Source organism: Scyliorhinus torazame, chromosome 2 (genome assembly GCF_047496885.1).
Source record: "Scyliorhinus torazame isolate Kashiwa2021f chromosome 2, sScyTor2.1, whole genome shotgun sequence".
Lineage (NCBI taxonomy): Eukaryota > Metazoa > Chordata > Chondrichthyes > Carcharhiniformes > Scyliorhinidae > Scyliorhinus > Scyliorhinus torazame.
Genome location: NC_092708.1, coordinates 341831737 through 341858029, shown reverse-complemented (window position 1 = coordinate 341858029; position 26293 = coordinate 341831737). Strand labels below are relative to the sequence as shown.

At 50.8% G+C, this 26293-nt stretch overlaps 1 protein-coding gene across 5 annotated transcripts in view; it reads right to left on the bottom strand.

Moving 5' to 3' along the window:
• Positions 1–26293, bottom strand: part of slc25a47b (solute carrier family 25 member 47b) — a 100530-nt gene that overhangs the window by 43773 nt on the left and 30464 nt on the right. For 3 of the 5 annotated variants that reach the window (XM_072490644.1, XM_072490621.1, XM_072490628.1), the window contains exons 2-4: positions 17565–17608; positions 17414–17485; positions 13222–13404 (exon numbers count right to left, since the gene is read on the bottom strand). In XM_072490644.1, coding sequence (XP_072346745.1) covers positions 13222–13404; positions 17414–17485; positions 17565–17608 — 299 coding nt within the window. The remainder of the gene's footprint in view (positions 1–13221; positions 13405–17413; positions 17486–17564; positions 17609–26293) is intronic. The other 2 variants (XM_072490652.1, XM_072490636.1) reach the window with 2 other exon arrangements.

Below are 26293 nucleotides of genomic sequence, written 5' to 3'. Positions count from 1 at the left end.
AGATGGGGGCAGATGGTCAGGGCAGACGGGCTAGACACGGGCGGGTGGCTGTCCACTGTTACCGGCTGGGCCAGCGGGCACGGGACAGGCTGATAGCCGCCCGCTTCACTGACTAGATGGACGCGGGAATCGGGTAGGATGGCCACAGACCGCACACCATGGCAACAGCCGACGACCCACACCTCCCACCCATCCACCCACCCAGCACCCTCACCCCCCTCCCCAACCCCACCCACCCCACCCGCATGCACACCACTCTCCCATTGCCGATCCACCTGCGGCACAACGGCCGGGCTCACACAGTTGCCGGTGGACGCGTGGTCTATTGCAGGCCATGGAGGATAATGACAACCCGCCCTGCGATGAGCTCCTGGCTCCACATTGTTGGACTATGTCTGACCCATGGCCACCGTACCACCATCCGCCCGGACCATCCCTGCATGCGGCTGTGACACTGCAGCGCACGGTCCTGTCCTCTGCCCGGGGGGATGTTGCTGGCGGCCCAGGGGGAAGGGGGCAGACTCACCTGGGGCTGAGGTAAGACCACCCCTCACACACACACTTGCGCTCAACGTACATGACACCCCCGCACGCTTTGGACAGAGCACAAAGGCAGCTTCTGTAGGTGTAACATTGACTTTAATAATGAAAGGAGTTTATGCACGTGCCCTAGCCCCTAAAACTCATCTGTGCCCTGCACCCATGCCAACTTGCTCAGTGTCTAATTGTTTGGCCTTACGGACCCTATGACTACGTCTACGTGGTTCCCCAGACGGTACAGCAGAACTGGAGGTGGACTCCTGTGATTCCTGCCCTCTGACACGGGATCCCTTTGGCGGCCGTTTCCTGGGGCGTCCTGGCCTAGATGGGCCAGGCTGCGGCCCGGGCGACTGGGATGGCGAGCTGCCAGCTTGTCCTGCCCGTTGCCCACCCAATGCACCTGGGACGGAATGGGGGGGGGGGGGGGGGGGGGGAGTCCAAGGTGTCGTGGTGTTCCGGGACCTCCCCTACAGGGGGACCCGGGACGGACCACAGCACCTCCTCCTCCCTCGGGGTGCCCGATGGCCCCCAGGCCTCTACATGGGTGGGGGATGCGGACGGACTGGCCTTCCGATGCCCCCCCGACATCTGCCGCTGCCAGTCCTGGAGGCCCGTGCTGGTATCGACAGGGGTCTGCAGGTTTGCAGCCATGGAGCTCAGGGGATTGGCAAACCCTGTCTGTGACTGCGATGCCGGCTCGCACATGGGCAATGGCGCCGATGCCCTCAGCGATGGCCTGCTGAGACTGGGCCATGGCCTGCTGAGACTGGGCCATGGCCTGCTGAGACTGGGCCATGGCCTGCAGAGACTGGGCTATGGACTGCAGAGACTGGGCCATGGCCTGCTGAGACTGGGCCATGGCGTTGAGCGCCTCTGCCATCTGCCGCTGGCACTGGCTCATGGCCTCCTGTGAGAGGGCAGCCATGGCCTGGGCCACAGACGCCGCCTGCACGGAAAGCCCCAGGCCTCGCAAACCGTTCCCCATGTCTGACACCGTCGCACCCATTGCCTCCACTGCGGACGCCACCCGTGCGGTGTCAGCCTGGGTGGCACGCATGACCGGCACCACTGCCAGCTCCTGGACGCGGGTGGACTCCTCCACCTGCGACTGCAGCCACCTCAAGCCGGCCGTCACCCTCTTCGCTCGTCTCTGGTTCGGTGGTTGCATCGGACGTATGGGTGGGTGTGGTAACTCCAGGAACCCGGGATCCATCTGGGCGGCAGATGTTCGCTTGGGCTGGGCTGGCCTCCGACCGCCCGGCCCCTCTGCTGCTCCTACCTCCACCTGCTGTACCGGGACGGCTGTGTTGTGCGCACCAGTGAGTGTACCAGACGCCTCATCACTAAAGTGCCCAACCGTGGTGAGTGTTTCTGCGATGGTGGAGGGTGTTGGTGACAGCAGTGGCGTTGTGTCATGCGCATCGTCCCACTCTGAGTCCATGGAACTTTGGGGTGGCGGTTCGTCTCCGCCCATCCAATCTGTGTCACTGTCCGGTATTTCAGTTTCCTGGGTAGTGGTGTCCTGGGTAGGGGTGTCCTGGGTAGTGGTGTTCTGGGTAGTGGTTTCGTGGCCCGGCTGTGATGGGGGCCTGTGGCTGCCCCTCTCGTCGCTGGGTGGCACACACCTGTGTCGTCGCACCCGCACGAGACGGGGGCGTCGTCTCCCTGTTGCTCCAGGTCTCTCCATCTCCAGTGGTCTCCGAGGGGCATCCTGCGGGCGTCGTATGATAGAGGGTCCGGGTCTCTCCGTCCCCCTTGGTCTCCGAGGGGCATCCTGCAGGCGTCGCATGCCAGAGAGTCCGGGTCTCTCCGTCCCCCGTGGTCTCCGAGGGGCATCCTGCAGGCGGTCTGCATCTGCGGGGATGGGTGCCTCGACGTTTGCTCCTGCGATACACAATGAAGCATGCATGGTTAGATTCGCAGGCAGTGATCAGGTGATATGGGGGAGGGGGATATAGGGGAGGGGGGGTATGGGGGAGGGGGATATGGGGGAGGGGGGATATGGGGACAGGCTGTCGGTGGCTCACTTGCTGGTGGGCCCCCGACCTCTGCATCAGCAACATCCCGGTCGTCAGGTCCGCCAGCCAGTTCCAGGGCCCTTTCCTCATGTTCGGTCAGTGGCCTCTCATCAGCGGGGCCTCCTCCAGTCCTCACATGCTCCCTGGTGTTGTGTGCACGTTACTCCTGTGGGGGGGGGGGGGGGGGGGGGGTGGCAGGGGTAAAAGTCAACAGTGTTAGACAGGTATATGAATGCACGCCATCGGTTGCGCGTGTATTGCAGAGGTTAAGGTTCGGGCTGGATTCACTTGGGGAAATGGGGGAAGGCGGATATGGGGGAGGGGGGGATATGGGGGAGGGGGGATATGGGGGAGGGGGGATATGGGGGAGGGGGGATATGGGGAGGGGGATATGGGGGCTATGGGGGAGGAGGGATATGGGGGAGGGGGGATATGGGGATGGGGGATATGGATATCGGGCAGGGGGGGAGGGAGGCTCACCCTGGCTGCTCTGACGAGGTTGTTCTTCTTCTTGTGACACTGGGTGCCTGTCCGTGGTGTCAGGGCCACAGCGGTTACGGCCTCTGCCACCTCCCTCCACAGATGCCGGCTATGGCGTGGGGCAACTCTGCGGCCGTGCCCGGGATACAGGGCCTCCCTCCTCTGCTCCACTGCGTCCAGGAGCGCCTCAATGTCACGAGACTGGAACCTCGGGGCTGAGCGGCGGGCGGCCATCCGGTCAGGTGTTCTGGTCGGGTGGGGGGAGCAGCGCGTCCTTAATGAGCCGCACGGCGTGAACCACGTGAGCCAGCGCAGATAGCGTCACGTCGCTGCTAGCCCATTCCGGGCCGGAGACTTTGCGACGTTTTTGGCGACGTGATGCAGGTGGAATTTGCTCCGTTTTTGCCGCCGGTCGGTGGACTTTGCGCCGATAACGGAGAATTTCGCCCCTGGTTCTAGGCCTTTAATGTGGCCACTACCGCCGGGTTCCCAGAGTATGCGGGGGAGGCAGAGAACGAGGCGGTGGCTTGCGCCCGCAGAGATGTCCCCGTACAGGAGGCCTCCTCCATTTGCCACCAGCTCTCTCAGCCATCCCCTCACCCTCTCTGCATTTGCCGCCCAGTTATAGAATAGGAGGTTTGGCCCACTTGTCACCCTCCCTTCAGGATGGCTTTTCATACCCTGGGAATCGTCGCCCCACCCACGGGCCATGATAAGCTGATCAATCCTGGCAAAGCAGGATTTGAGAATGAAGATTGAGAGAGTTCTGAACATGGAGAAACCTGGGTAGTATCTTCATTTTAATCATCTGCACCCTACCTGCTAGTCAAAGAGGGAATGAGTCCCATCTTTGCAGGTCCCCCTTCACCTCCTCCACCAGGCTGGACAGTTTCAACCAGTGGATACTCATCCAGTTGTGCGCTTTGGCAGGGCCACGCCTCCCACATAACCTCACTGCAGGATGGCTTTTCATACCCTAGGAATCTTTCTCTACCCACCCACCCCTCCCACCCCCAGACAAAGGCCATAATAAGTTGCTTAACCCTGGCGAAGAAGGATTTGGGGCTGAAGATTGGGAAAGTTCTGAACATGAAGAGGAATCTGGGTAGTACGTTCATTTTATTCATCTACACCCTACCCGCTAGTCAAAGGGGGAATGAGTTCAATCTTTGCAGACCCTCTTCACCTCCTCCACCCGGTTCGACAGGTTCTACTTGTGGAGACTTGTCCAATTGTGTGCTATCTGTATCCCCAGGTACCTGAACCTGGTTTGGGTAGCACGGTAGCATTGTGGATAGCACAATTGCTTCACAGCTCCAGGGTCCCAGGTTCGATTCCAGCTTGGGTCACTGTCTGTGCGGAGTCTGCACATCCTCCCCGTGTGCGCGTGGGTTTCCTCCGGGTGCTCCGGTTTCCTCCCACAGTCCAAAGATGAGCAGGTTAGGTGGATTGGCCTGATAAATTGCCCTTAGTGTCCAAAATTGCCCTTAGTGTTGGGTGGGGTTACTGGGTTATGGGGATAGGGCGGAGGTGTTGACCTTTGGTAGGGTGCTCTTTCCAAGAGCCGGTGCAGACTCGATGGGCCGAATGGCCTCCTTCTGCACTGTAAATTCTATGATAATCTATGATAATCTATGAATCATTGAATATCTGCTGCACGTACAGGGCCACTGCTGCCCGAGAAATGTTTGTAGAAGTCCACTGGAAACCAGTCTGGTCCTGACGCCTTCTCCGACTGCATGGAATAAATACATTCCATGATCTCATTGAGGTGCTTCCAGCCCTCTTTCTTGTCTTCTCCAACCACTGGTCTATCCAGTCCTTCGAGGAACTGTTTCATCCCAGAGTCCCCCTAGAGGTGTAAAGACCTCGACAAAAGTTTGCAACGGCCTCGTTGACCTTGTTCAGGGCCGCAGCGATGCTACCGTCCCTATCCCTGACCGTTACTATTTATTTTGTGACAGCCAGTTTCCTGGCTGGTCTTATCTACATGCTCGTAAAAGCCCCCCTGACTGGTGGAGCTGGTGGACTGCTTTCCCCAAGGAGAGCAGATCAAATTCCATCTGCAGCGTTTTACTTTCTGCCAGCAATTCCATAGGTCGGAACCATGAGGCATCACCGATTCCACCCCCCCCACACACCACCAAAATCTGCTCCATGAAGGCGTTAAGCTCTGATGCCATTCCTGATATGGCTCTCGTGCTAGGATTAGATTTGTCCATTGTCGGGTCCTGGATGCAATTAAAGTCTTCCCCACGGGAGCGGCATGGTGGTTCAGTGGTTAGCACTTCTGCCTCATGGTGCCAAGGACCCAGATTCGATCCTGGCCCCGGGTCACTGTCCATATGGAGTTTGCATATTCTTCCCGTGTCTGCGTGGGTCTCACCCCCACAACCCAAAGATGTGGAGAGTAGGTGAACTGGCCATGCTAAATTGCTCGTTAATTGGAAAAAAAGAATTTGGTACTCTAAGTTTATTTAAAAAGTCTTCCCCCATGATGAGTCGGTGGGTGTCCAAGTTAAGGATTCCTGCCATTGTTTTCGTGACGAACTCTGCGTCGTCCCAGTTCAGGGGGTGTATATTTATCACAACTACTGGGGCCCCTTCCAGGGATCCAATGACTATTACAAATAGTGCTTGTCGCTGTGAACGCTACTATCCTGTTAATTAGTATGGCAATCTTCTTGCCCTTGCGTTAGAGCACACTTGAAATGTTTGTCCCACCCAGCCTATTCTTACCCGCAGTCAGTCCCTCTCAGGTGCGTCTCTTGCAGGAAGGCTATGTCCACCCTCAAGCTTTTGAGATGGGCGAGGACTCTGGATCCTTTCACCGGTCCGTTGAGGCCTCTCACCTTCCACATAGCTATCCTGAGGGGTGCTCTGCCCCCACCCCTCCCTCCCTCCTGTGGGGTTAGCCATTCTCATCCCCCTTGGTCTTTGGCCACTTAAGATGGCCGCTGTCTTCTTCCTCCTCTTTTCTGCCGGTCTCCACGTGCAGCATGTTGTAACCAGCATTCTACCCTCCCCCGCCTCTCCTGTTTTTAATCCCATCTGATCCCCGCCCCCCACGGCCCCAAGTGTGGTTGCCCTTGTCCTTTCCGAATAATTAAAGTTTGCACTTAGATCATTGTTTATCACTGTTGTTTCCCATGTTCATTTTTAGAACAAACGTGTTGGCCTCCTCCGGGGAGTCGAAGTAGTACTCCTTGCCTTGATATTGACCCAAAGTTTGGCAGGATAAACCGCACCTTACTCTTAAACAGTGTGACCTTGGTGCCGTTAAATTCTGCCAGGTGTCTGGCCAGGTGTGCTCCAATGTCCTCATACAAGTAAGTGGAATGTCCTTCCCACTTACACGCCTTTTGTGTTTTTTTCCCACCACTATGTCCTGACAACTGTGGAGCCTCACCATCATTGCCTGCGGTGGTTCCCCAGCCCTGGGCTGCTACTGGAGCGATCAGTGGGCGTGATCTACCTGTGGTAGTCACCACTGTTGTATATATCACATACGAGATGTAATACGGTAAGGCTCCTGTACTACAGGTACGGGGGTAGATCTCTGCCTGCTGGCTCCGCCCAGTAGGCAGAGTATAAATGGTGTGTGATCTCCGAGCTGCAGCCATTTCGGCAGCAGCTGCGGGAGGCTACACATCTCTGCTTAATAAAGCCTCAATTACTCACTACTCTCGACCCGTCGTAATTGATAGTGCATCAATTTATTAGGCAGAGATTTTACAACGTTGGACCTCCGTATCAAGCCGGATCGCCTGCAGCTGCACCCTCAAGCAGACAACGCCAAGTCGCACATTGGCTAGCTTGCTTTGAAGCCTACATCGGATCTGCGACAGAACCACTCTCAGAGGAACAGAAGCTCCAGATCCTGTATACGCGGTTGAGCTCCAATATCTTTCCTCTCATCCGGGACGCGCCTACCTATGCTGAGGCCATGGCGCTACTGAAAGAGAACTACACTCAGCAGACCAACAAGCTCTACGCCAGGCACCTCCTGTCCACGCTTCATCAAGTCCCCGGTGAGTCTGTGGAAGATTTCTGGCGTGCCCTGCACGCCCTGGCGAGGGACTGCGATTGCCAGACCGTTTCGGCCATTGAACATTCTGAACTCCTAATTAGGGACGCTTTCGTTACGGGCATAGGGTCGGCGTACATCCGCCAGCGCCTCTTAGAAGGGGCTACCCTTGACCTCACGCCGACCAAGAAACTTACGATCTCACTAACGGTCGCCTCCTGTAATGTACAAGCGTACGCCCCCGACCGCACGGCACCCCCCTCCTGGACATCGTGGACCCCACCAGCGACCCCCCCCCAGCCAACCCCAAGCCTGCGCCACGCGGCAGCCAGCCAACCCCGGGGGACCCAAATGCTACCTCTGCGGACAGACAAAGCACCCCCGGCAGCGCTGCCCGGCGCGGAGCACACTCTGCAAGGCCTGCGGGAAGAAAGGACATTTCACTGCTGTGTGCCAGGCCCGCTCGATCGCCGCTGTAACCAAGCCCATTGTTCCTGCAGCCCCCCGTGCGACCCGTGGGAGCTGCCATCTTGCTTGCCTCAGGACACGTGCGGCCCGTGGGCGCTGCCATCTTTAACGCCGCCCGCCACTTGCGCCCCGCCATCTTTCCCACCTCAGGACCCCTGCCCGTCGGGCACCTCATCGAGCCGCTCATTGCCTGCCGACCAGCCAGGGGCCTTCCAACACCAGCTACAGCTCGCCTCCATCACGATCGACCAGTCCTGGCCGCACAACCTCGCAACCGCGTCGACGACGGTAAAGGTCGATGGGCACAAGACATCACGCCTTCTTGACTCTGGGAGCAGAGCGAGCTTCATCCACACTGATACGGTAAGGCACTGCTCCCTCGCGGTACACCCCATTAACCAGAGAATCTCTCTGGCCTCCGGATCCCACTCCGTGGTGATCCGGGGTACTGCACCGCCACCCTCACCATCCAGGGCGTAGAGTTCAGCGACTTCCGGCACTACGTCGTCCCCAACCTCTGCGCTGCCTTGCTACTCGGCCTGGACTTCAAGTGCAACCTCCAAAGTCTAACCCTGAAATTCGGCCGGCCCCTACCAACCCTTCCTGTATGCGGTCTCACGACTCTTAAGGCCGACCTGCCTTCTCTGTTTGCAAACCTCACTCCAGATTGCAAACCCGTCGCCACCAGGAGCAGACGGTACAGTGCCCAGGACAGGACCTTCATCAGGTCCGAGGTCCAGCGGCTGCTGCGGGAAGGCATTATCGAGGCCAACAACAGCTCCTGGAGAGCCCAAGTGGTAGTTGTGAAAACTGGGGAGAAAAACAGGATGGTCGTTGACTACAGTCAGACCATCAATCGGTACACGCAGCTCGACGCGTACCCCCTCCCACGCATATCTGATATGGTCAATCAGATTGCACAGTACCGGGTCTTCTCGATAGTGGACCTGAAATCTGCCTACCACCAGCTCCCCATTCGCAAGGCGGACCGCCCATACACCACGCTTGAAGCGGACGGCTGCCTTTACCACTTCCTTAGGGTTCCCTTCGACGTCACTAATGGGGTCTCGGTCTTCCAATGGGAGATGGACCGAATGGTTGACCGGTACAGACTGCGGGCCACCTTCCCGTACCTGGATAATGTCACCATCTGCGGCCACGACGCTAACCTTTCCAAATTCCTCCACACCGCCAAACACCTCAACCTAACGTACAATATGGAGAAGTGCGTGTTCAGCACCAACCGCTTAGCCGTCCTCGGCTATGTGGTGCAAAATGGAGTTCTAGGGCCCGACCCCGATCGCATGCGCCCCCTCATGGAACTCCCCCTCCCCCACTGCCCCAAGACCCTCAAACGATGCCTGGGGTTCTTCTCATACTACGCCCAGTGGGTCCCTAACTATGCGGACAAGTCCCGCCCACTCATTCACTCCACCGTTTTCCCCCTGACGGCCGAGGCTCACCAGGCCTTCAACCGTATCAAGGCCGACATCGCCAAGGCCGCGATGCACACGGTCGACGAGACGCTCCCCTTCCAAGTCGAGAGCGATACATCAGACGTCCCTCTGGCCGCCACCCTCAACTAGGCAGGCAGGCCCGTGGCATTCTTTGCACGCACCCTCCAGGCCTCCGAAATTCGGCACTCCTCCATCGAGAAGGAGGCCCAAGCCATCGTAGAAGCTGTGTGGCATTGGAGGCATTACATGGCCGTCAGGAGATTCATTCTCCTCACTGACCAACGGTCGGTTGCCTTCATGTTCAATAACACACAGCGGGGCAAGATCAAAAATGATAAAATTTTGAGGTGGCGGATCGAGCTCTCCACCTACAATTACGAGATTTTGTATCGCCCCGGTAAGCTCAACAAGCTGCCCGATGCCCTATCCCGAGGTACATGTGCCAGCGCACAAGTGGACCGTCTCCGGACCCTACACGACGCTCTCTGTCACCCAGGGGTCACCCGGTTCTTCCACTTCATAAAGGCCCGCAATCTGCCCTACTCCATTGAGGAGGTCAGGGCTATCAACAGAGACTGCCAGATCTGCGCGGAGTGCAAACCGCACTTCTACCGGCCAGACCGCGCGCATCTAGTGAAGGTCTCCCGCCCCTTTGAACGCCTCAGCGTGGATTTCAAAGGGCCCCTCCCCTCCACCGACCGAAACGCGTACTTCCTTAACGTGGTTGACGAATACTCCAGATTCCCCTTCGCTGTGACGTCTGCCACCGTCATCAAAGCACTCAACACCATCTTCGCCCTGTTCGGTTTCCCCGCCTACATCCACAGCGACCGGGGATCCTCCTTTATGAGTGATGAGCTGTGTCAGTACCTGCTCAGCAAGGGCATCGCCTCGAGCAGGACGACCAGCTACAACCCCCGGGGAAATGGGCAGGTGGAGCGGGAGAATGGGACGGTCTGGAAGGCCGTCCAGCTGGCCCCGACGGTCCAAAAATCTCCCGGTCTCCCGCTGGCAGGAGGTCCTCCCCGACGCCCTTCACTCCATCCGATCGCTACTTGGCACAGCGACTAATGCACGAGTCGCAAAAAGTTGGTGTGCAGGTGCAACAGGTGATTAAGAAGGCTAATTGAGTTTTGTCTTTCATTGCTAGAGGGATGGAGTTCAAGACTAGTGAGGTTATGCTGCAATTGTATAGGGTGTTGGTGAGGCCGCATCTGGAGTATTGTGTTCAGTTTTGGTCTCCTTTCCTGAGAAAGGACATATTGGCACTAGAGGGAGTGCAGAGGAGATTCACTAGGTTGATCCCAGAGTTAAGGGGATTAGATTATGACGAGAGGTTGAGTAGACTGGGACTGTACTCATTGGAGTTTAGAAGGATGTGGGGGGATCTTATTGAGACATATAAAATTATGAAGGGAATAGATAGGATAGATGCGGGCAGGTTGTTTCCACTGGTCGGGGAAAGCAGAACTAGGGGGCATTGCCTCAAAATAAGGGGAAGTAGATTTAGGACGGAGTGTAGGAGGAACTTCTTCACCCAAAGGGTTGTGAATCTCTGGAATTCCTTGCCCAGTGAAGCAGTTGAGGCTCCTTCTTTAAACATTTTTAAGAAAAAGATAGATGCCTTTCTAAAGAATAAAGGGATTCGGGGATATGGGGCGAGATTCTCCGACCCCCCGCCGGGTCGGATAATCGCCGGGGGCTGGCGTGAATCCCGCCCCCGCCGGTTGCCGAAGTCTCCGGCACCGGATATTCGGCGGGGGCGGGAATCGCGCCACGCCGGTTGGCGGGCCCCCCTGCGCGATTCTCCGGCCCGGGTGGGCCGAAGTCCCGCCGCTAAAATGCCTGTCCCGCCGGCGTAGATTAAACTACCTACCTTACCGGCGGGACAAGGCGGCGCGGTCGGGCTCCGGGGTCCTGGTGCGGGGCGATCTGGCCCCGGGGGGTGCCCCCACGGTGGCCTGGCCCGCGATCGGGGCCCACCGATCCGCGGGCGGGCCTGTGCCGTGGGAGCACTCTTTCCCTTCCGCCTCCGCCACAGTCTCCACCATGGCGGAGGCGGAAGAGACTCCCTCCAATGCGCATGCGCGGGAATGCCGTCAGCGGCCGCTAACGCTCCCGCACATTCGCCGCCCGGAGATGTCATTTCCGCGCAAGCTGGCGGGGCACCAAAGGCCTTTTCCGCCAGCTGGCGGGGCGGAAATTCGTCCGGCGCCGACCTAGCCCCTTAACGTTGGGGTTCAGCCCCCAAAGATGCGGAGCATTCCGCACCTTTGGGGCGGTGCGTTGCCCGTCTGATTTGCGCCGTTTTGGGCGCCAGTCGGCGGACATCGCGCCGTTTCAGGAGAATTTCGCCCATGGTGTACGGGCCGGAGAGGGGAGCTGAGTCCACAAAGATCAGCCATGATCTCATTAAATGGCGGAACAGGCTCGAGGGTCCAGATGGCCTACTCCTGTTCCTAGTTCTTATGTTCTTATGTAATGCAACCCCCCATGAACGTCTCCTTGCCTTCCCCAGGAAGTCCACCTCTGGGGTTTCGCTCCCAACGTGGCTGGCAGCTCCAGGACCCGTTCTCCTCCGCAAGCATGTGCGGCTCCACAAGGCGGACCCGTTGTTCGAGAAAGTACAGCTACTCCATGCAAACCCGCAGTACGCCTACGTGGCGTGCCCTGACGGCAGCCAAGCCACAGTCTCCCTCAGGGACCTGGCACCAGCTGGGTCGGTCCCCCCTCCCCGGTGCCACCCTTCCTCCCTCCAGCGCACCTCACCACAGCCCCCGTACCAGGATGATCCATCCTCCCCTTGGTCCCACCCGGGGATGAAGACGAGGTCTACACTCTCCCGGAGTCACCGGCGACCGAGCTGACACCTGCATTGCCACCGGGACTGCGGCGCTCACAACGGAGGATCAAGGCACCCGATCGGCTGAATTTGTGAACTTTCCCCAAAATGTATGTAAAAAGTTTTCCACCACCCCCGCTGGACTCTTTTTTAACAGAGGGTGAATGTGGTAGTCACCACTGTTGTATATATCACATACAAGATGTAATACGGTAAGGCTCCTGTACTACAGGAGCAGGGGGTAGATCCCTGCCTGCTGGCTCCGCCCAGTAGGCGGAGTATAAATGTGTGTGCTCTCTGACCTGCAGCCATTTCGGCACAAGCTGCAGGAGGCTACACATCTCTGCTTAATAAAGCCTCGATTACTCTCTACTCTCGTCTCGTCGTAATTGATAGTGCATCACCACCTCCAGGGGTTTGACAAAGCTTTCCTCCCTGACCAGCTTTCCGAGCATTGCTGCTACACACTCTGTGCGATTTCTCCCCTCCATTCCTTCCGGCAGCCCCAAGGTCCACAGGTTTTGCTGCCACAACCTGTTTCTTGGCGCTCGTTTTTTTTCTCAGCCCCTTCTGGGTCCTGAACAGCCTCGACACCTTGGCTTCGAGTGCCGTGACCCAGTCTCCTGGTCTGTGGCGGCTTTTTCAAGGTCCTGCACCGTTGCCTCTTGGGCCTCAATCCTCCACTCCATTTTGCCCATGCCTCTCTTATGAGGGCCGTCGTGGTCTCTACTGCTGACCCCACAGCAGCGAAGAGGTCCTCCATTATTGCTTTCCTGTGTTTCTGGAGCTCGGTGGTGATGAAGTTCATAATATTTTCCATGAACACCTGGGTCTGCACTGGCAATTCTGTGGAGTTTGTCATCCCTGGTCACGCAGGCTTCCCTGCTCCGAGGCTGAGGTTTCCCTCTCTTCACTTTTGCTGTTTTTACTGCTAGATTGTTGGTTCCTGCACTGTAGTTGATGGCGGGGGAGGGTTTGGAGGAGCTTTGCCCTTTTGGCACCCATTTGATTGGATTAAAAGGTCTAAACCAGAGTTCCTGGATGAGAGCCACATTTTGTGCGACCGCTCAACTTATGGCCGCCACCGGATGATGTATTCTTAAGAGAAAAGATAAATGATGTACTGCAATCAAGAATAGAGTTTCAAGTATTGCCCATTTAGTTAGCTGGGATACGTTACATCGCCTGATTAAAGACAGACATTTTGAAATTGACGAAAGTCACAAGTTTCACAGTTCAGTTGCACATATATGGCATGATTCCACCCTCCCTTAAATCCACAAAAGGCACAGAATTAACCAAATCAAATCTAATTAACTTAGCTTAAAAAACCTAAGCAATGAAAAATCCTGAGCTCATATGTCAATTATCATTAAACAAGTTACTTACTTCAGCAGTCCCTGCAGAGCAACCTGCGATGAAAACATCAAGTCTGGCTGGTTTCACATCTGAGCTACCATGTCGCAACTGACTTAAGAAATGGAGGCAGTTCCTGTACGTGCCAAAGCAAACTGAACCACATACAGATACTGATAGAACAGGCAATGCCATTCCTTTATAAAATCCATACACCTGGGTAAAAGGCACAACAACTATTACTGAAGACTTTCCCATCATTTCACAATTCTGATATTACAACAGAAGAAATAAGTAATGATTACAATTTCTAAACTTTGTCTCATTTCAAGTTGTATTTATAACTAACAGTAATTGGGTTCAGTTTGTATTCGATAATGCTTTGCAGAAACACAAAATCCTGCATCTGAGTTATGACCTTCACTTTTCCCCATACCATCTTAATTTGGATGGTTAAGATTTGAAGGAATGCTATCCTTGGCTTATAAACAGAACACTAAAATGCAATCTGTAGCTTTGAAAAAGTGATAGAGACTTGAACCTTAACTCTTTCTGCAGATGCTGCCAGACCTGAGTTTTTTCCAGAATTTAATGTTCTTATCGTAAAATCGAGCCATTAGATACATAAAGTGATCAAAAAAGCTAATGCAATGTTATCCGTTATAACTAGAGGGTTAGAATACAAACTTTCTTTTTTCCTTTTTTAAAAATAACTTTAGAGTACCCAATTTTTCTTTTCAATTAAGGGGCAATTTTAGTGTAGCCAATCCACCTAACTTGCACATCTTTGGGTTGTAGGGGTGAAACCCACGCAGACATATGGAGAATGTGCAAATCCCACAAAGACAGTGACCTGGGGCCGGGATTGAACCCGGGTCCTCGGCGCGGTAGGCAGCAGTGCTAACCACTGTGCCACCGTGTCGACCGTTTAGAATATAAACTAGAAGTGTTGTTACATCTATACAAAGCCCTGGTAAGATCACATCTTCATTTCTGTGCACAGTTCTGGCCACCGAAACTTAGAAAAGATATACCGACCTTCGGAGTGAAGCATGAATTCACCAGGAGTAGAAATTACAAAATATGGGGCTTGTATTCCCAGAAATAGAGAGTGTTGGGGTGACTTGGTTGAATTTTTTAGGATTCTGAGAGCAATTGATAGAATAGATAGAAATATTTTTTCCACAGCTGAAGGAGTGAGGGACAAGGGGAGATTACATTAAAGTTAAAGCCAGGCAGAGATGTAGGATGGTCAAAGTGTGGAACACTCCTACAAAAAAGTTAACTGAGTTAATCATTTTAAATCTGATCAATGGACTTTCACTTGCCAAGGGTTTTAAGGAATATGGAGCCAAGACAGGTGGAGGGAGTTGATCTCATTGAATGTCTGCACAGACTCAAGGAACTGAATGGCATACTCCTCTTCCTATGTTTGCGTATTTAAATTGAAAAACATCTTTTTGCAAAATTATAAAAGCTATTCAAAACCTTATTACGTACTACCAGGCTTTCTAGTTGAACAGACATATTTATATTGGTTGCGGTTGCAACATGATATTTCAGCACTCGACATTGGAAATGATTCATTGAAGGTTGGCTCAAATTGAAGGCCATGCAGTTTATGATAAATTTATATAAACTAAATGGATTTTAAAGGAGGATGGGTTTGCACTAATGCTTCAAAAGTAGAAAACAGTAGTGCTTAACCTTTGGCAATTCTTCAAGTTAAAGACGGTTATATCCAAGAAGGCCATAATGGGTTTAAGGTGAGAGGGGAGAGATACAAAAGAGACCAGAGGGGATTTTTTTCCCCCCCCACACAGAGCGTGGTGAGCATCTGGAAAGTGCTGCCAGAGGCAACGGTAGAGGCGGGTACAATTTTTTCCTTTAAAAAAAAAAGTAGACAGTTACATAGAACATAGAACATAGAAAATACAGCACAGAACAGGCCCTTCGGCCCACGATGTGGTGCCGAACCTTTGTCCTAGATTAATCATAGATTATCATTGAATTTACAGTGCAGAAGGAGGCCATTCGGCCCTTTGAGTCTGCACCGGCTCTTGGAAAGAGCACCATACCCAAACTCAACACCTCCACCCAACACCAAGGGCAATTTGGACATTAAGGGCAATTTATCATTGGCCAATTCACCTAACCCGCACATCTTTGGACTGTGGGAGGAAACCGGAGCACCCGGAGGAAACCCACGCAGACACGGGGAGGACGTGCAGACTCCGCACAGACAATGACCCAAGCCGGAATCGAACCTGGGACCATGGAGCTGTGAAGCAATTGCGCTATCCACAATGCTACCGTGCTGCCCTTTAGAACAAATAAATCTACACTATATCATTTTACCGTCATCCATGTACCTATCCAATAGCTGCTTGAAGGTCCCTAATGTTTCCGACTCAACTACTTCCACAGGCAGTGCATTCCATGCCCCCACTACTCTCTGGGTAAAGAACCTACCTCTGATATCCCTCCTATATCTTCCACCTTTCACCTTAAATTTATGTCCCCTTGTAATGGTGTGTTCCACCCGGGGAAAAAGTCTCTGACTGTCTACTCTATCTATTCCCCTGATCATCTTATAAACCTCTATCAAGTCGCCCCTCATCCTTCTCCGCTCTAATGAGAAAAGGCCTAGCACCCTCAACCTTTCCTCGTAAGACCTACTCTCCATTCCAGGCAACATCCTGGTAAATCTTCTTTGCACCTTTTCCAGAGCTTCCACATCCTTCCTAAAATGAGGCGACCAGAACTGTACACAGTACTCCAAATGTGGCCTTACCAAAGTTTTGTACAGCTGCATCATCACCTCACGGCTCTTAAATTCAATCCCTCTGTTAATGAACGCGAGCACACCATAGGCCTTCTTCACAGCTCTATCCACTTGAGTGGCAACTTTCAAAGATATATGAACATAGACCCCAAGATCTCTCTGCTCCTCCACATTGCCAAGAACTCTACCGTTAACCCTATATTCCGCATTCATATTTGTCCTTCCAAAATGGACAACCTCACACTTTTCAGGGTTAAACTCCATCTGCCACTTCTCAGCCCAGCTCTGCATCCTATCTATGTCTCTTTGCAGCCGACAACAGCCCTCCTTACTATCCACAACTCCACCAATCTTCGTATCGTCTGCAAATTTACTGACCCACCCTTCAACTCCCTCATCCAAGTCATTAATGAAAATCACAAACAGCAGAGGACCCAGAACTGATCCCTGCGGTACGCCACTGGTAACTGGGATCCAGGCTGAATATTTGCCATCCACCACCACTCTCTGACTTCTATCGGTTAGCCAGTTCGTTATCCAACTGGCCAAATTTCCCACTATCCCATGCCTCCTTACTTTCTGCATAAGCCTACCATGGGGAACTTTATCAAATGCCTTACTAAAATCCATGTACACTACATCCACTGCTTTACCTTCATCCACATGCTTGGTCACCTCCTCAAAGAATTCAATAAGATTTGTAAGGCAAGACCTACCCCTCACAAATCCGTGCTGACTATCCCTAATCAAGCAGTGTCTTTCCAGATGCTCAGAAATCCTATCCTTCAGTACCCTTTCCATTACTTTGCCTACCACCGAAGTAAGACTAACTGGCCTGTAATTCCCTGGGTTATCCCTAGTTCCTTTTTTGAACAGGGGCACGACATTCGCCACTCTCCAATCCCCTGGTACCACCCCTGTTGACAGTGAGGACGAAAAGATAATTGCCAACGGCTCTGCAATTTCATCTCTTGCTTCCCATAGAATCCTTGGATATATCCCATCAGGCCCGGGGGACTTGTCTATCCTCAAGTTTTTCAAAATGCCCAACACATCTTCCTTCCTGACAAGTATTTCCTCGAGCTTACCAATCTGTTTCACACTGTCCTCTCCAACAATATCGCCCCTCTCATTTGTAAATACAGAAGAAAAATACTCATTCAAGACCTCTCCTATCTCTTCAGACTCAATACACAATCTCCCGCTACTGTCCTTGATCAAGGTTACATGAGCAGGGTGAGTACAGAAGGATATGGGCCAAATGCAGGCAAGTGGGACTAGCTTAGTGATTAGACACTGGGCGGCGTGGGCAAGCTGGGCCTGTTTCCATGCTGTACACATCTATGACTATGATAACTAAAGAAGTGAAGATAAAGGTTTCTAAAATAAGCATACTGTGTTTCACAAAGTTGTACACAAATTGACAAATTGAAGGTTTACCTTCTCTCTTTGATATGTTGATTGAATACAGTGCCAAACACCATTGTACATGTGCTGTGTCTGAATTCTCACCTGGTGAGACAACAGGTATTAACTACAATATCATGGGTATAAACATGGACAATTTCAATAGGCCAAATGAAAACACTACCTTGATTGTATCCAAAGGATATCCCACAGCAGTTGCAAGTCCACCTGCAGTGTCAATGTAGATTTCACACCAGTGGATATAAAAATTGCAAACATTACATGATAGAAAATCTTCAACATACTTATCTTGCACATCATTTCGAAAACATCTATCTTATTGCAGTCTGTAAACTTAAAAAAACTAAGTGTTGTATGTGTGTTGACTCAATGAAGTTCCATATTTTGCTCTGCATTCTGCTTTGCTTCACAGAAAGGGCCAGATGCCAAGTAAAGCTTCCTCTATTCAGCTCTAACTAACCCAGTTTGCATTCAGCTCTTTCATCTCCAGAAACCAAATTTCAATTATGATTTAAAAAATTATTCTCCAGGATGTTAAGCAAAGTGGCATTAATGAGTCTTACTCGACTGTGACGAGATAGAAGTAGGACCAAGTGCTTGAAAATTGGATTAGAATTGATAGGTGCATGATGGCCAGTGCACACATGATGGGTGGAAGTGCTCTAAAGCTCTATAACTCTATAGACAGTGAAACCTGTCCAAGCCTCACACTGATCTCAGAAAATGATGGTTGGTGTCACACAGTTTAGCATTAGTTGAGGTGCATTTTTAGAAGAGACTCACACACAATTAGAGGGACCGCTACATACAAGGTTTGCAGTTTAAAAAGAGCTCAAACTTTATTCATTAAATGAATCGACAATTTTGGGCTTGAGCTCTGATTTCACAAAAAGTCTTTCCATCACTTTTTACACTGTATGCAATGCTATGTACCTTTCTGTTTTCTGCATCGGTTTCATTTTATCATCCCACAACTGTGTGAATGCCAAATGTTTAGGGGTACCCTATACTAGCCCAATAGATGTAGTACTCTAGTAGCTGACAGTGCAGGACCTGATTATCAGCTGGAATCAGAGCCTTTGCCATTTACCAGTTACCAGAATGTAACTATAAAAATATATATTGTTACGGTGGATCTAATGTATGCTTTAACATGGAAAATTGTATCATTCTCAAATACAAATGGTATTCTTGACTTTAATGAATACAAAAAGAAAACACAAAAAAGTCTTAATTTCTCAAAATGAAGTTTTGCCAAATCTGTTCTAGTTTAAATCAGTAAAGCTTTAAAACAATTTGTAAGCTATCATTTTAATAAAGTTATGATTTGCTACCTGCTAAAATAATATTTACAAAACAATTGAAATAATGAAGTCAGTTTTGTTTCGACCTATCTGCATAGATATTTTCTATTTTAATCAATAGATGGAGAGATTGCAGGGGATTTTAAAAGAGACTGTGGTAACTTGACCACAAAAAGGCAGTCAAAACGCTTTGAAAGTTAATCTTCTTTAATATATAAAAATAACAAAGTTTAACATACAGTATAGATTCAAAAACGGGAATAAACATTGAAATAACAGCAACAGAAAAGAATCAGACACGTGGTAAAGTACGAATATACAAAGGTAACAACAATAACTAGTGACATCAGCAATAGATTTAAATAAGATTGACAATACTACCACTCTAGCACTTCTCCTCCCTTAAATTTTAATCCCCCTTAAAATCAGAAATGCAATGAAGCTAATGCCTTAATCATCAATCAGTCATTAGGAGCTTTGCGACTACGCTGTGAGTTTCGCAGTATCACTGGTGACTCTGTAAACTCTAGTGATGCATGGCATAGTTCAACTGGATGCAGGAGTAGACTGAATATCTGTGCATGAGTGTCCTTCTCCACTGGACGTTCTGGTACAACAGGGGCCATTTCTTGTTGAATTTACACAGCAGCATATCCTTCTATTGTGTGTTATCAGGAACCTTTGTTGTCTGAGTCATGGCTAGACAAAAATGATCTTAGTGCCTGCGAATATCTCTTCCATTGTTCCTTTTTACTACCAAAGATACTGGACCACTTTGGTTAAAAGCAAATACAGGTAGAGTGGCACAGTGGCGTAGTGGTTAGCACTGTTAACTCATGGCGCCGAGGACCCGGGTTCGATCCTGTGATAAAGCCCTTTATGCATGTTGATAGTCATGTACTGTTTTGAATCTTACTCTAGCAAAAGTTGTTGACAGGCCTGGCTCATGTCTACTTTTGAAAACGTCTTGCCTCCTGCAAGGGTTGAAAACAGATCTTCTACCCTCAGCAATGGGTAAGCATCCAGCTTGGAAACTTGATTAATGATAAGTTTGCACATTCTCCCAGTGTTTGCGTGGGTTTCGCCCCCACAACCCAAAAGATGTGCATGGTAGGTGGATTGGCCATGCTAAATTGCTCCTTAATTGGAAAAAATGAATTGGATACTCTAAATTAATTTTTTTAAAGTTTGTAATCCCCACATATGCACACAGTCTCGTTACTTTTAAGAACAGGAACAATCGGAGCTGCCCAATGTGAAAACCGAACGGGCTCAATGGTTCCTAGTCTTTGCAGTCGCTCCAACCCCTCCTCCACTTTGCCTTTCATGGCATAGGGCACTGTCCTCGTTTTGATAACGCGAGGAGTAACCGGAAGGTCTATGAACAATTTAACTATCGTACCCTGTAATGTACCCAGTTCGTCTTTGGAAACCTCAGGATATTTCTGAATGACAACCTCTGTCACTTTTGTGTGCATTATCTCACCCCAGTTCAACTGAACTGAGCCAGTCATGCCCAGGTAGGCTAGGTCCATGTCCTTTTACTACCAGGAGCCATGCTCTTGCTTCTTTGCTATTACATGCAATGTCCATCTCCAACACTCGCCGGTGTACATCCGATGGTTGATTCCTGCATGAGTTGGGGTTGTTGCCTGTTTACAGTCCCAAATCTTCCTGAAGGCCTCCTCACTGATAACCGGCGTAGAGGCTCCTATGTCCACCTCCATCTTGATTTTCTGTCCATTGACCTCCACTGTAGCATAAATAGACTCTGCAGGTCCCTCGCTCATATTAAACATGTCATAATAGTGCCTGGTCTGAGCTTTCCCAGCAATGTGCCATCGACTGAGGCTTCCTTACATTTAAAGTTCCCTGCTCAGCCTTCGATTTTCTTTTAACACCCCAACACTCTTTGCTAAATGCCCTTTTTTGTTGCATCAACCATAAACTTACAATGATTCACATAGTGTGACCCTTCATACCTGAAATACTCCACTGTCTTCACCTTTTTACTTGCAGCTTCTTTTTCTACTAGATGCAGTGCACCTGCCTGCCTGCTGCCGTTGGTCTTCTTAATATCATTTGAAATGAAAATGAAAATCGCTTATTGTCACAAGTAGGCTTCAAATGAAGTTACTGTGAAAAGCCCCTAGTCGCCGCATTCCGGCACCTGTTCGGGGAGGCTGTTACGGGAATCGAACCGTGCTGCTGGCCTGCCTTGGTCTGCTTTCAAAGCCAGTGATTTAGCCCTGTGCTAAACAGCCCCTTTTGCATTATTGGCAGCCATTTCCATGTGCTGGGAAATTTCTGGGAAAGAACAGGCCAATTTGGCTCAGGCGGAATTAAATTTGAAAGATTTCAAATCCGTCCCAACAAGCCCACATTGGACTTTTACAGAAAGAGCACATGGGACCTGGCAACCAACCCGCTCCCAGAAGGCAGAACAGTCAGTAAAAGCTATGCAGGAGGCTGTAACTTGTCACTGTTGATCCACTGTCAACACAGGCCCATCACCACCTACAGGCTACATCTCTTCTGGGTCAGTGTGCACACTTCAATTTCTATTGTTCCAACAGGAATCTCTTTTGGTCTTTTACCCTTCTTGTTACCATAGATAGAGGCATGAGCGCTAAATGTTGGTAAGAAAATTGAAATAGTACGGGCCTTCTCTCTGCTGCACATTCTCGGTACAGGCGAGTCCCCTTGGCCCACCGCCCCGCCCCGCCCCGCCCCCCCCATGTATTTTGAACTGGAATAGCTGAACTGCATCTACCAGTGTTGTCTCCCCACTTCCAATAAAGTTCCTACAATCCAAATTATGTTAAGGGTACATAGAAAGGACGGATGAACGTCCTGAGAGGTCACGGTTATGACGATGGATCGTAATTCACATGTTTTGGGGCTTTTCTTTTACAGATAACTATTGATCATGGTTTTCAAATGCTGCAATTGCAAGAAACAAAATACAGATATGCCTTGTATCCACCTCAATCAACTTTCCCTCAATTGGTGGTGCTCAACATCCCTCGTATTACAGTCAAGAAAAAATAGGGAACTCAACACAAGTGATATCAAGCCTGCAGATAAATTAGCTACTTTACTAGTACAGTTAATATGCTGAGGTTATTTTAGAATATGTCACAATATTTGACAATACTGGACAACATCAGAACAACTATTTCCAACACATGGGAGCCTAATACATAACAGGGCTTGTGGGTTAATGATGCACACAAGTACTGTGCACAGGGGTAAATATTGTGTTCTTTATTGTTAAATTGTATTGATTCTTTGGGTGGGATTTTCTGTCTGTTCATGCCCGTGGGAAATTCCAGTCCCACGCGATGCACGGTTTCCCTGCGACAAGGGTGCAGTCAATAGGAAATCCCATTGAACTAATAGATCCTGCTAGCTGGGTGGTCTTTGAGGAGCTATTCGATGGGGTCCCTGCTGGGGGCCACTTTGCCAGCAAGGAGGAGTAGGTGGCTAGTTAACGGGGCCAGAGTGGGGGAGGGGGAGAGGCTGCAGTCTGTTGGCCTGGTTGGGTGGGGTACAACTATTTGTTTGTCTGGTGAGGGGATGGGGGCAGGGTTGTGGCACCAGACAGTCTGTGAGCCTGGTTTTTTTTTTTGGGGGGGGGGGGGGGGCGGGGTAGCAGGAGGGGGAGGAGAGGTGGAAGTAACAGTGACCAGGGGGGTTTTTTGGTCTCACTTTAGGGATGGTCTGGTGCCCATTTGGGGTGGGGGGAGTTCTTTTTTTTCACTGATGAACAAGAAATACTTGAGGATTGACTTCTTTGCTGTTATCCCTGCTCTCCAGGGTAAAAAATGTGAAGTGCCCGCCATTGGTTATTTCGGACAAACGGCAAATTGGTGCACTTGAAGTTGGAGGCAGGTCAGGCACAGCGTACGAGTTGGAGATTGGATATAGGGCTACTAGCGGATCCCGGGTTTGTGTAAAGATTTCTTGGATCATAAAGTGTTGAAAGGAATGAGAACGGGGTGGTTTCCCCTCTACTCTGTGGGAGGCATTAAAGGCGGTGATCAAGGGTAGATCGTCTTGTATAAGGTGCATATGGATAGGAAGGCTAGGCAGGAGTGACAGGGGCCGGTGGAAGAGATCCTGGAAGTGGCTAGGGAGTATGCAAGTGACCTCACTCCAGAGCTTTGGGCACGTAGGAAGATGTAAATGCAGTTTAACCTGCTGTCCACAGACCGGGTGGTGCACCAGCTGTGGCGGGTTAGAGGGGTGGTGTATGAGTATGGGGAGAAGGATAGCGTCTTTTTGCTCATCCGTTAAGGCAGCAAGAAGCTGCTAGAGAGATGTTGCAGGTGTGGGAGCCGGGGGTGGGTTGGTGTCCACCCCAGAGAAGGTCCTTGGGGTGTTCTGGGTCTTCTGGGAGGGCCTTTATAAGATGTAGCCACCAGAGGATGACCAGGGGATGGCAGAGTTCCTAGAGGGTTTGGAGTTTCCTCAGGTGGAGGAAGAACTGCGGGGGAAGCTGGAAGCGCCTTTGGGGTTGGAGGAGGTTCACGCAGCCTTGGGAAGATTCAGACAGGGAAGCACCGAGGCTAGATGAGTTCCCAGTAGATCATTCGCAGATCAGATGGCCCCATTGGTGCTGGGGACATTTAATGATTAATTGGCATGATGTTCTCTCCCGGAGACATTGGAGCAGGCGTTCAGTTCCTTTCTTCTGAAGAAGGCTAAGGATCGCATAGAGTGCGGGTCGTACCAGCCGATCTCTCTGTTCAACGTAGACGCAAACTATTTTTCGTTAAGGTTGGAGTATTGTCTCCCAAAGGTTGTGGGGTAAGATCAGGCTTTGTAAGGATAGGAAGCTGCCATCCAACGTGAGGCGGTTACTTATCGTGGTTCTCAAACCGGCGGTGGGGCCGGACCAGTTCTTTGGTCGCAGAAAATGCATCTGAATGGATTAAATGGAGCTATCTGTTTTCGGTTTTGGAGAAGTCTGGATCGGTCCTTGGTTTGTTTCTTGAGTACAGCTGCTAGATGAGGCACCATCTGCTAATGTCTGAACTAACACCATGGCTTTGGGATCCTTTAGGCTGCATAGGGGGATGAGACAGGGTTGCCCTATGTCTCCATTGTTGTTTGCGTTGGCGATCGAGCCATTGGCAATTGCCTTGAGGGCTTCAGACAAGTGGAGAGGAATTGTGGCGCAGCACAGAGTGTTTTTTTGTGCCGAATATCTTTTGCTGTATGTAAGTAACCCGAGGACAATGATGGGGGAATATTAAAGAGGTTTGGCTCCTTTTCGGGGTAAAAACTAAACGTTGGAAAGAGTGAGTATTTTGTGGTAGGGCCCCCGAGGAGAGCAACTGGGTTGGGAGGGCTGCCGTTTCATCTTAATGGGACGTGTTTCTGCTATCTATAATAATATAATAATCACTTATTGTCACAAGTAGGCTTCAATGAAGTTACTGTGAAAAGCCCCTAGTCGCCATATTCCGGCGCCTGTTCAGGGAGGCCGGTACGGGAATTGAACCCGCATTACAAGCCAGCTATTTAGCCCACTGTGCTAAATTGGGGTTCCAGGTGGCATGGGATTGGGCACAACTCTGCAAATTGAATTTTGCTAACCTGGCGCATAGGGTTAGGGCGTAGGTCCAGCGGTGGGTCGGCCTTCCATCGTTGCTGGCGGGCCGGGTCCAGGCTAATAAGATGAATATCTTGTAAAGATTTGTCTTTTTGTTTTAAAGCCTCCCAATCTTTCTGCCTAAATGTTTTTGCAGGGGTTGGAGGGGCTCGTAACAGGGTTCATAAGCGGGGGGGGAGAGAACTTTTTGGAGGATGTGTTGCAGAAGGAGACGCAGGTGGGGAGTTGGTGCTGCCAAAAGTTATGTTTTATTATTGTGGGGCCAATTCGGAGAAGGTGCTGGATTGGTTTGGGGACTAGGAACTCACTTGGGTGCAGATGGAGTCGGGGTCATGCAAGGGATCGTGCTTGGAGGCAGTGGTGACAGCATCTCTGCCATTTGCACCAGTGAAATATTCTTCAAATCCAGTGGTCAGCTCCACGTTAAAGATATGGCAGCAACACTGCCAACATTTTTTTTTTTAAACTGCGGGGAGTATCAAGGTGGGCCCATATCTGCAGGAACCGGCGAAAACGGATGCCACATTTGGGGGGTGGAAAGGTAAGGGGTTGAACAGGGTACGGAACTTATATTAGGAGGGTGGGTTTGCTAGCTGGGAGGAGCTGAAGAAGAAAGCAGGACTTTGGGGAGGAGGGAGGGGATGGACATGTTCAGGTGCGTGATTGGGTTCTGCGGGCTTTTTTGACATTCGCGGAGGCACCGATATCCACTTTGCAGGAGGAGGGCAGCAGGAGTTGGAGGAGGGCAGCACGTCAGGATATATGGACAGATCATTGGGGGGGGGGGGGGGGAGAGCAGGGTTTGGTTGAGGAGTTGAAGAGTGGCGGTGGGAGGACGAGCTGGAACCCATTTTGGAGGAAGAGATGTAGAGCGAGTCCCTCCGAAGAGTGAACTCTTATGTTATTCTGTGTAAGTTTGAAAGCTCAAGGTAGTGATATTTGGGGTGTCGGACCAGCCGGCATAGAGGACAGGGTGGAGGCTGCTGCTTTCGTTTTCGCCTCGTTGTTGGCTTGGGGGCGGATTCTGCTGAGTTGGAGGAGCCCAGTGCCGCATCATGGCTAGGTGATTTGATGGAGTTTTTGTAAGTAGAGAACGTCAAATTCACTGTGAGGGTGTCGATCGACGGTTTCTATCGTAGATGGTGGCCGTTCATTTTACACTTTAAGGATCTAGTCGCTGTAAGCTGTCAATTGGGAGGGGGGGGCTGTTCTGGGATTTCTTTTAGCGGGTTGTTATAGTTGTTGATATAAGTTTGTCTTTTTCCACGTTGATATATGTTTTACTGTGGTTTTGTTTACGTTTGTACAAATGTCAAAAGTTTAATAAAAGTATTTTCCAAAACAAAAATCCCAGGAAGGCTTTATTTGGCCACTGGGAGATTGATGCCAATTCCAGTAAATTCCTGACCATCTCAGCAGGGTCGGCAACCCTAAGTTCAGTTCTCTCTCTCTCTCTCAAGATTCTCAGGAAAAGCCCTGACGAATGTGATATAAAATAGTTACTTTAGAGATATTAGTTACTGAAATGTAGAGATAGGCCAGTCTCATTCTGGTGAATTCACAGACAAAGGATTTCAGACCGCATGGCAAAGCAAGGAGGAGGTGTGTCCAGCAAAGGAGGAGAAAAGGATGCTGGGTAATAGGGGTCCGGAGGAAGGGATGAGAAGTGAGCCAATCAGGATGTATGGCCAGGTCAGGAGGGGTATAGGAGGACCTATGGGAATCGTGTATGTGAAACTTGATACCATTTGAATGTATTTGCAGAAATCCCTTTGTCACCTTCTTCATTCACTTTCCCGGGGTGTAGGAGACTAGTCCTGTGTCCTGTGCCTCTGTGAAATGAAACAGGCTTGCAAGTCAAATAAAATAACTAATGCTGTACCTGCAAATCCATCTCGACTTTTATTGAGGCCAAACTGATGGGTAAAGAAATTTGTGTTTTGTCGTTTGGTGCCGGAAACACGGGAT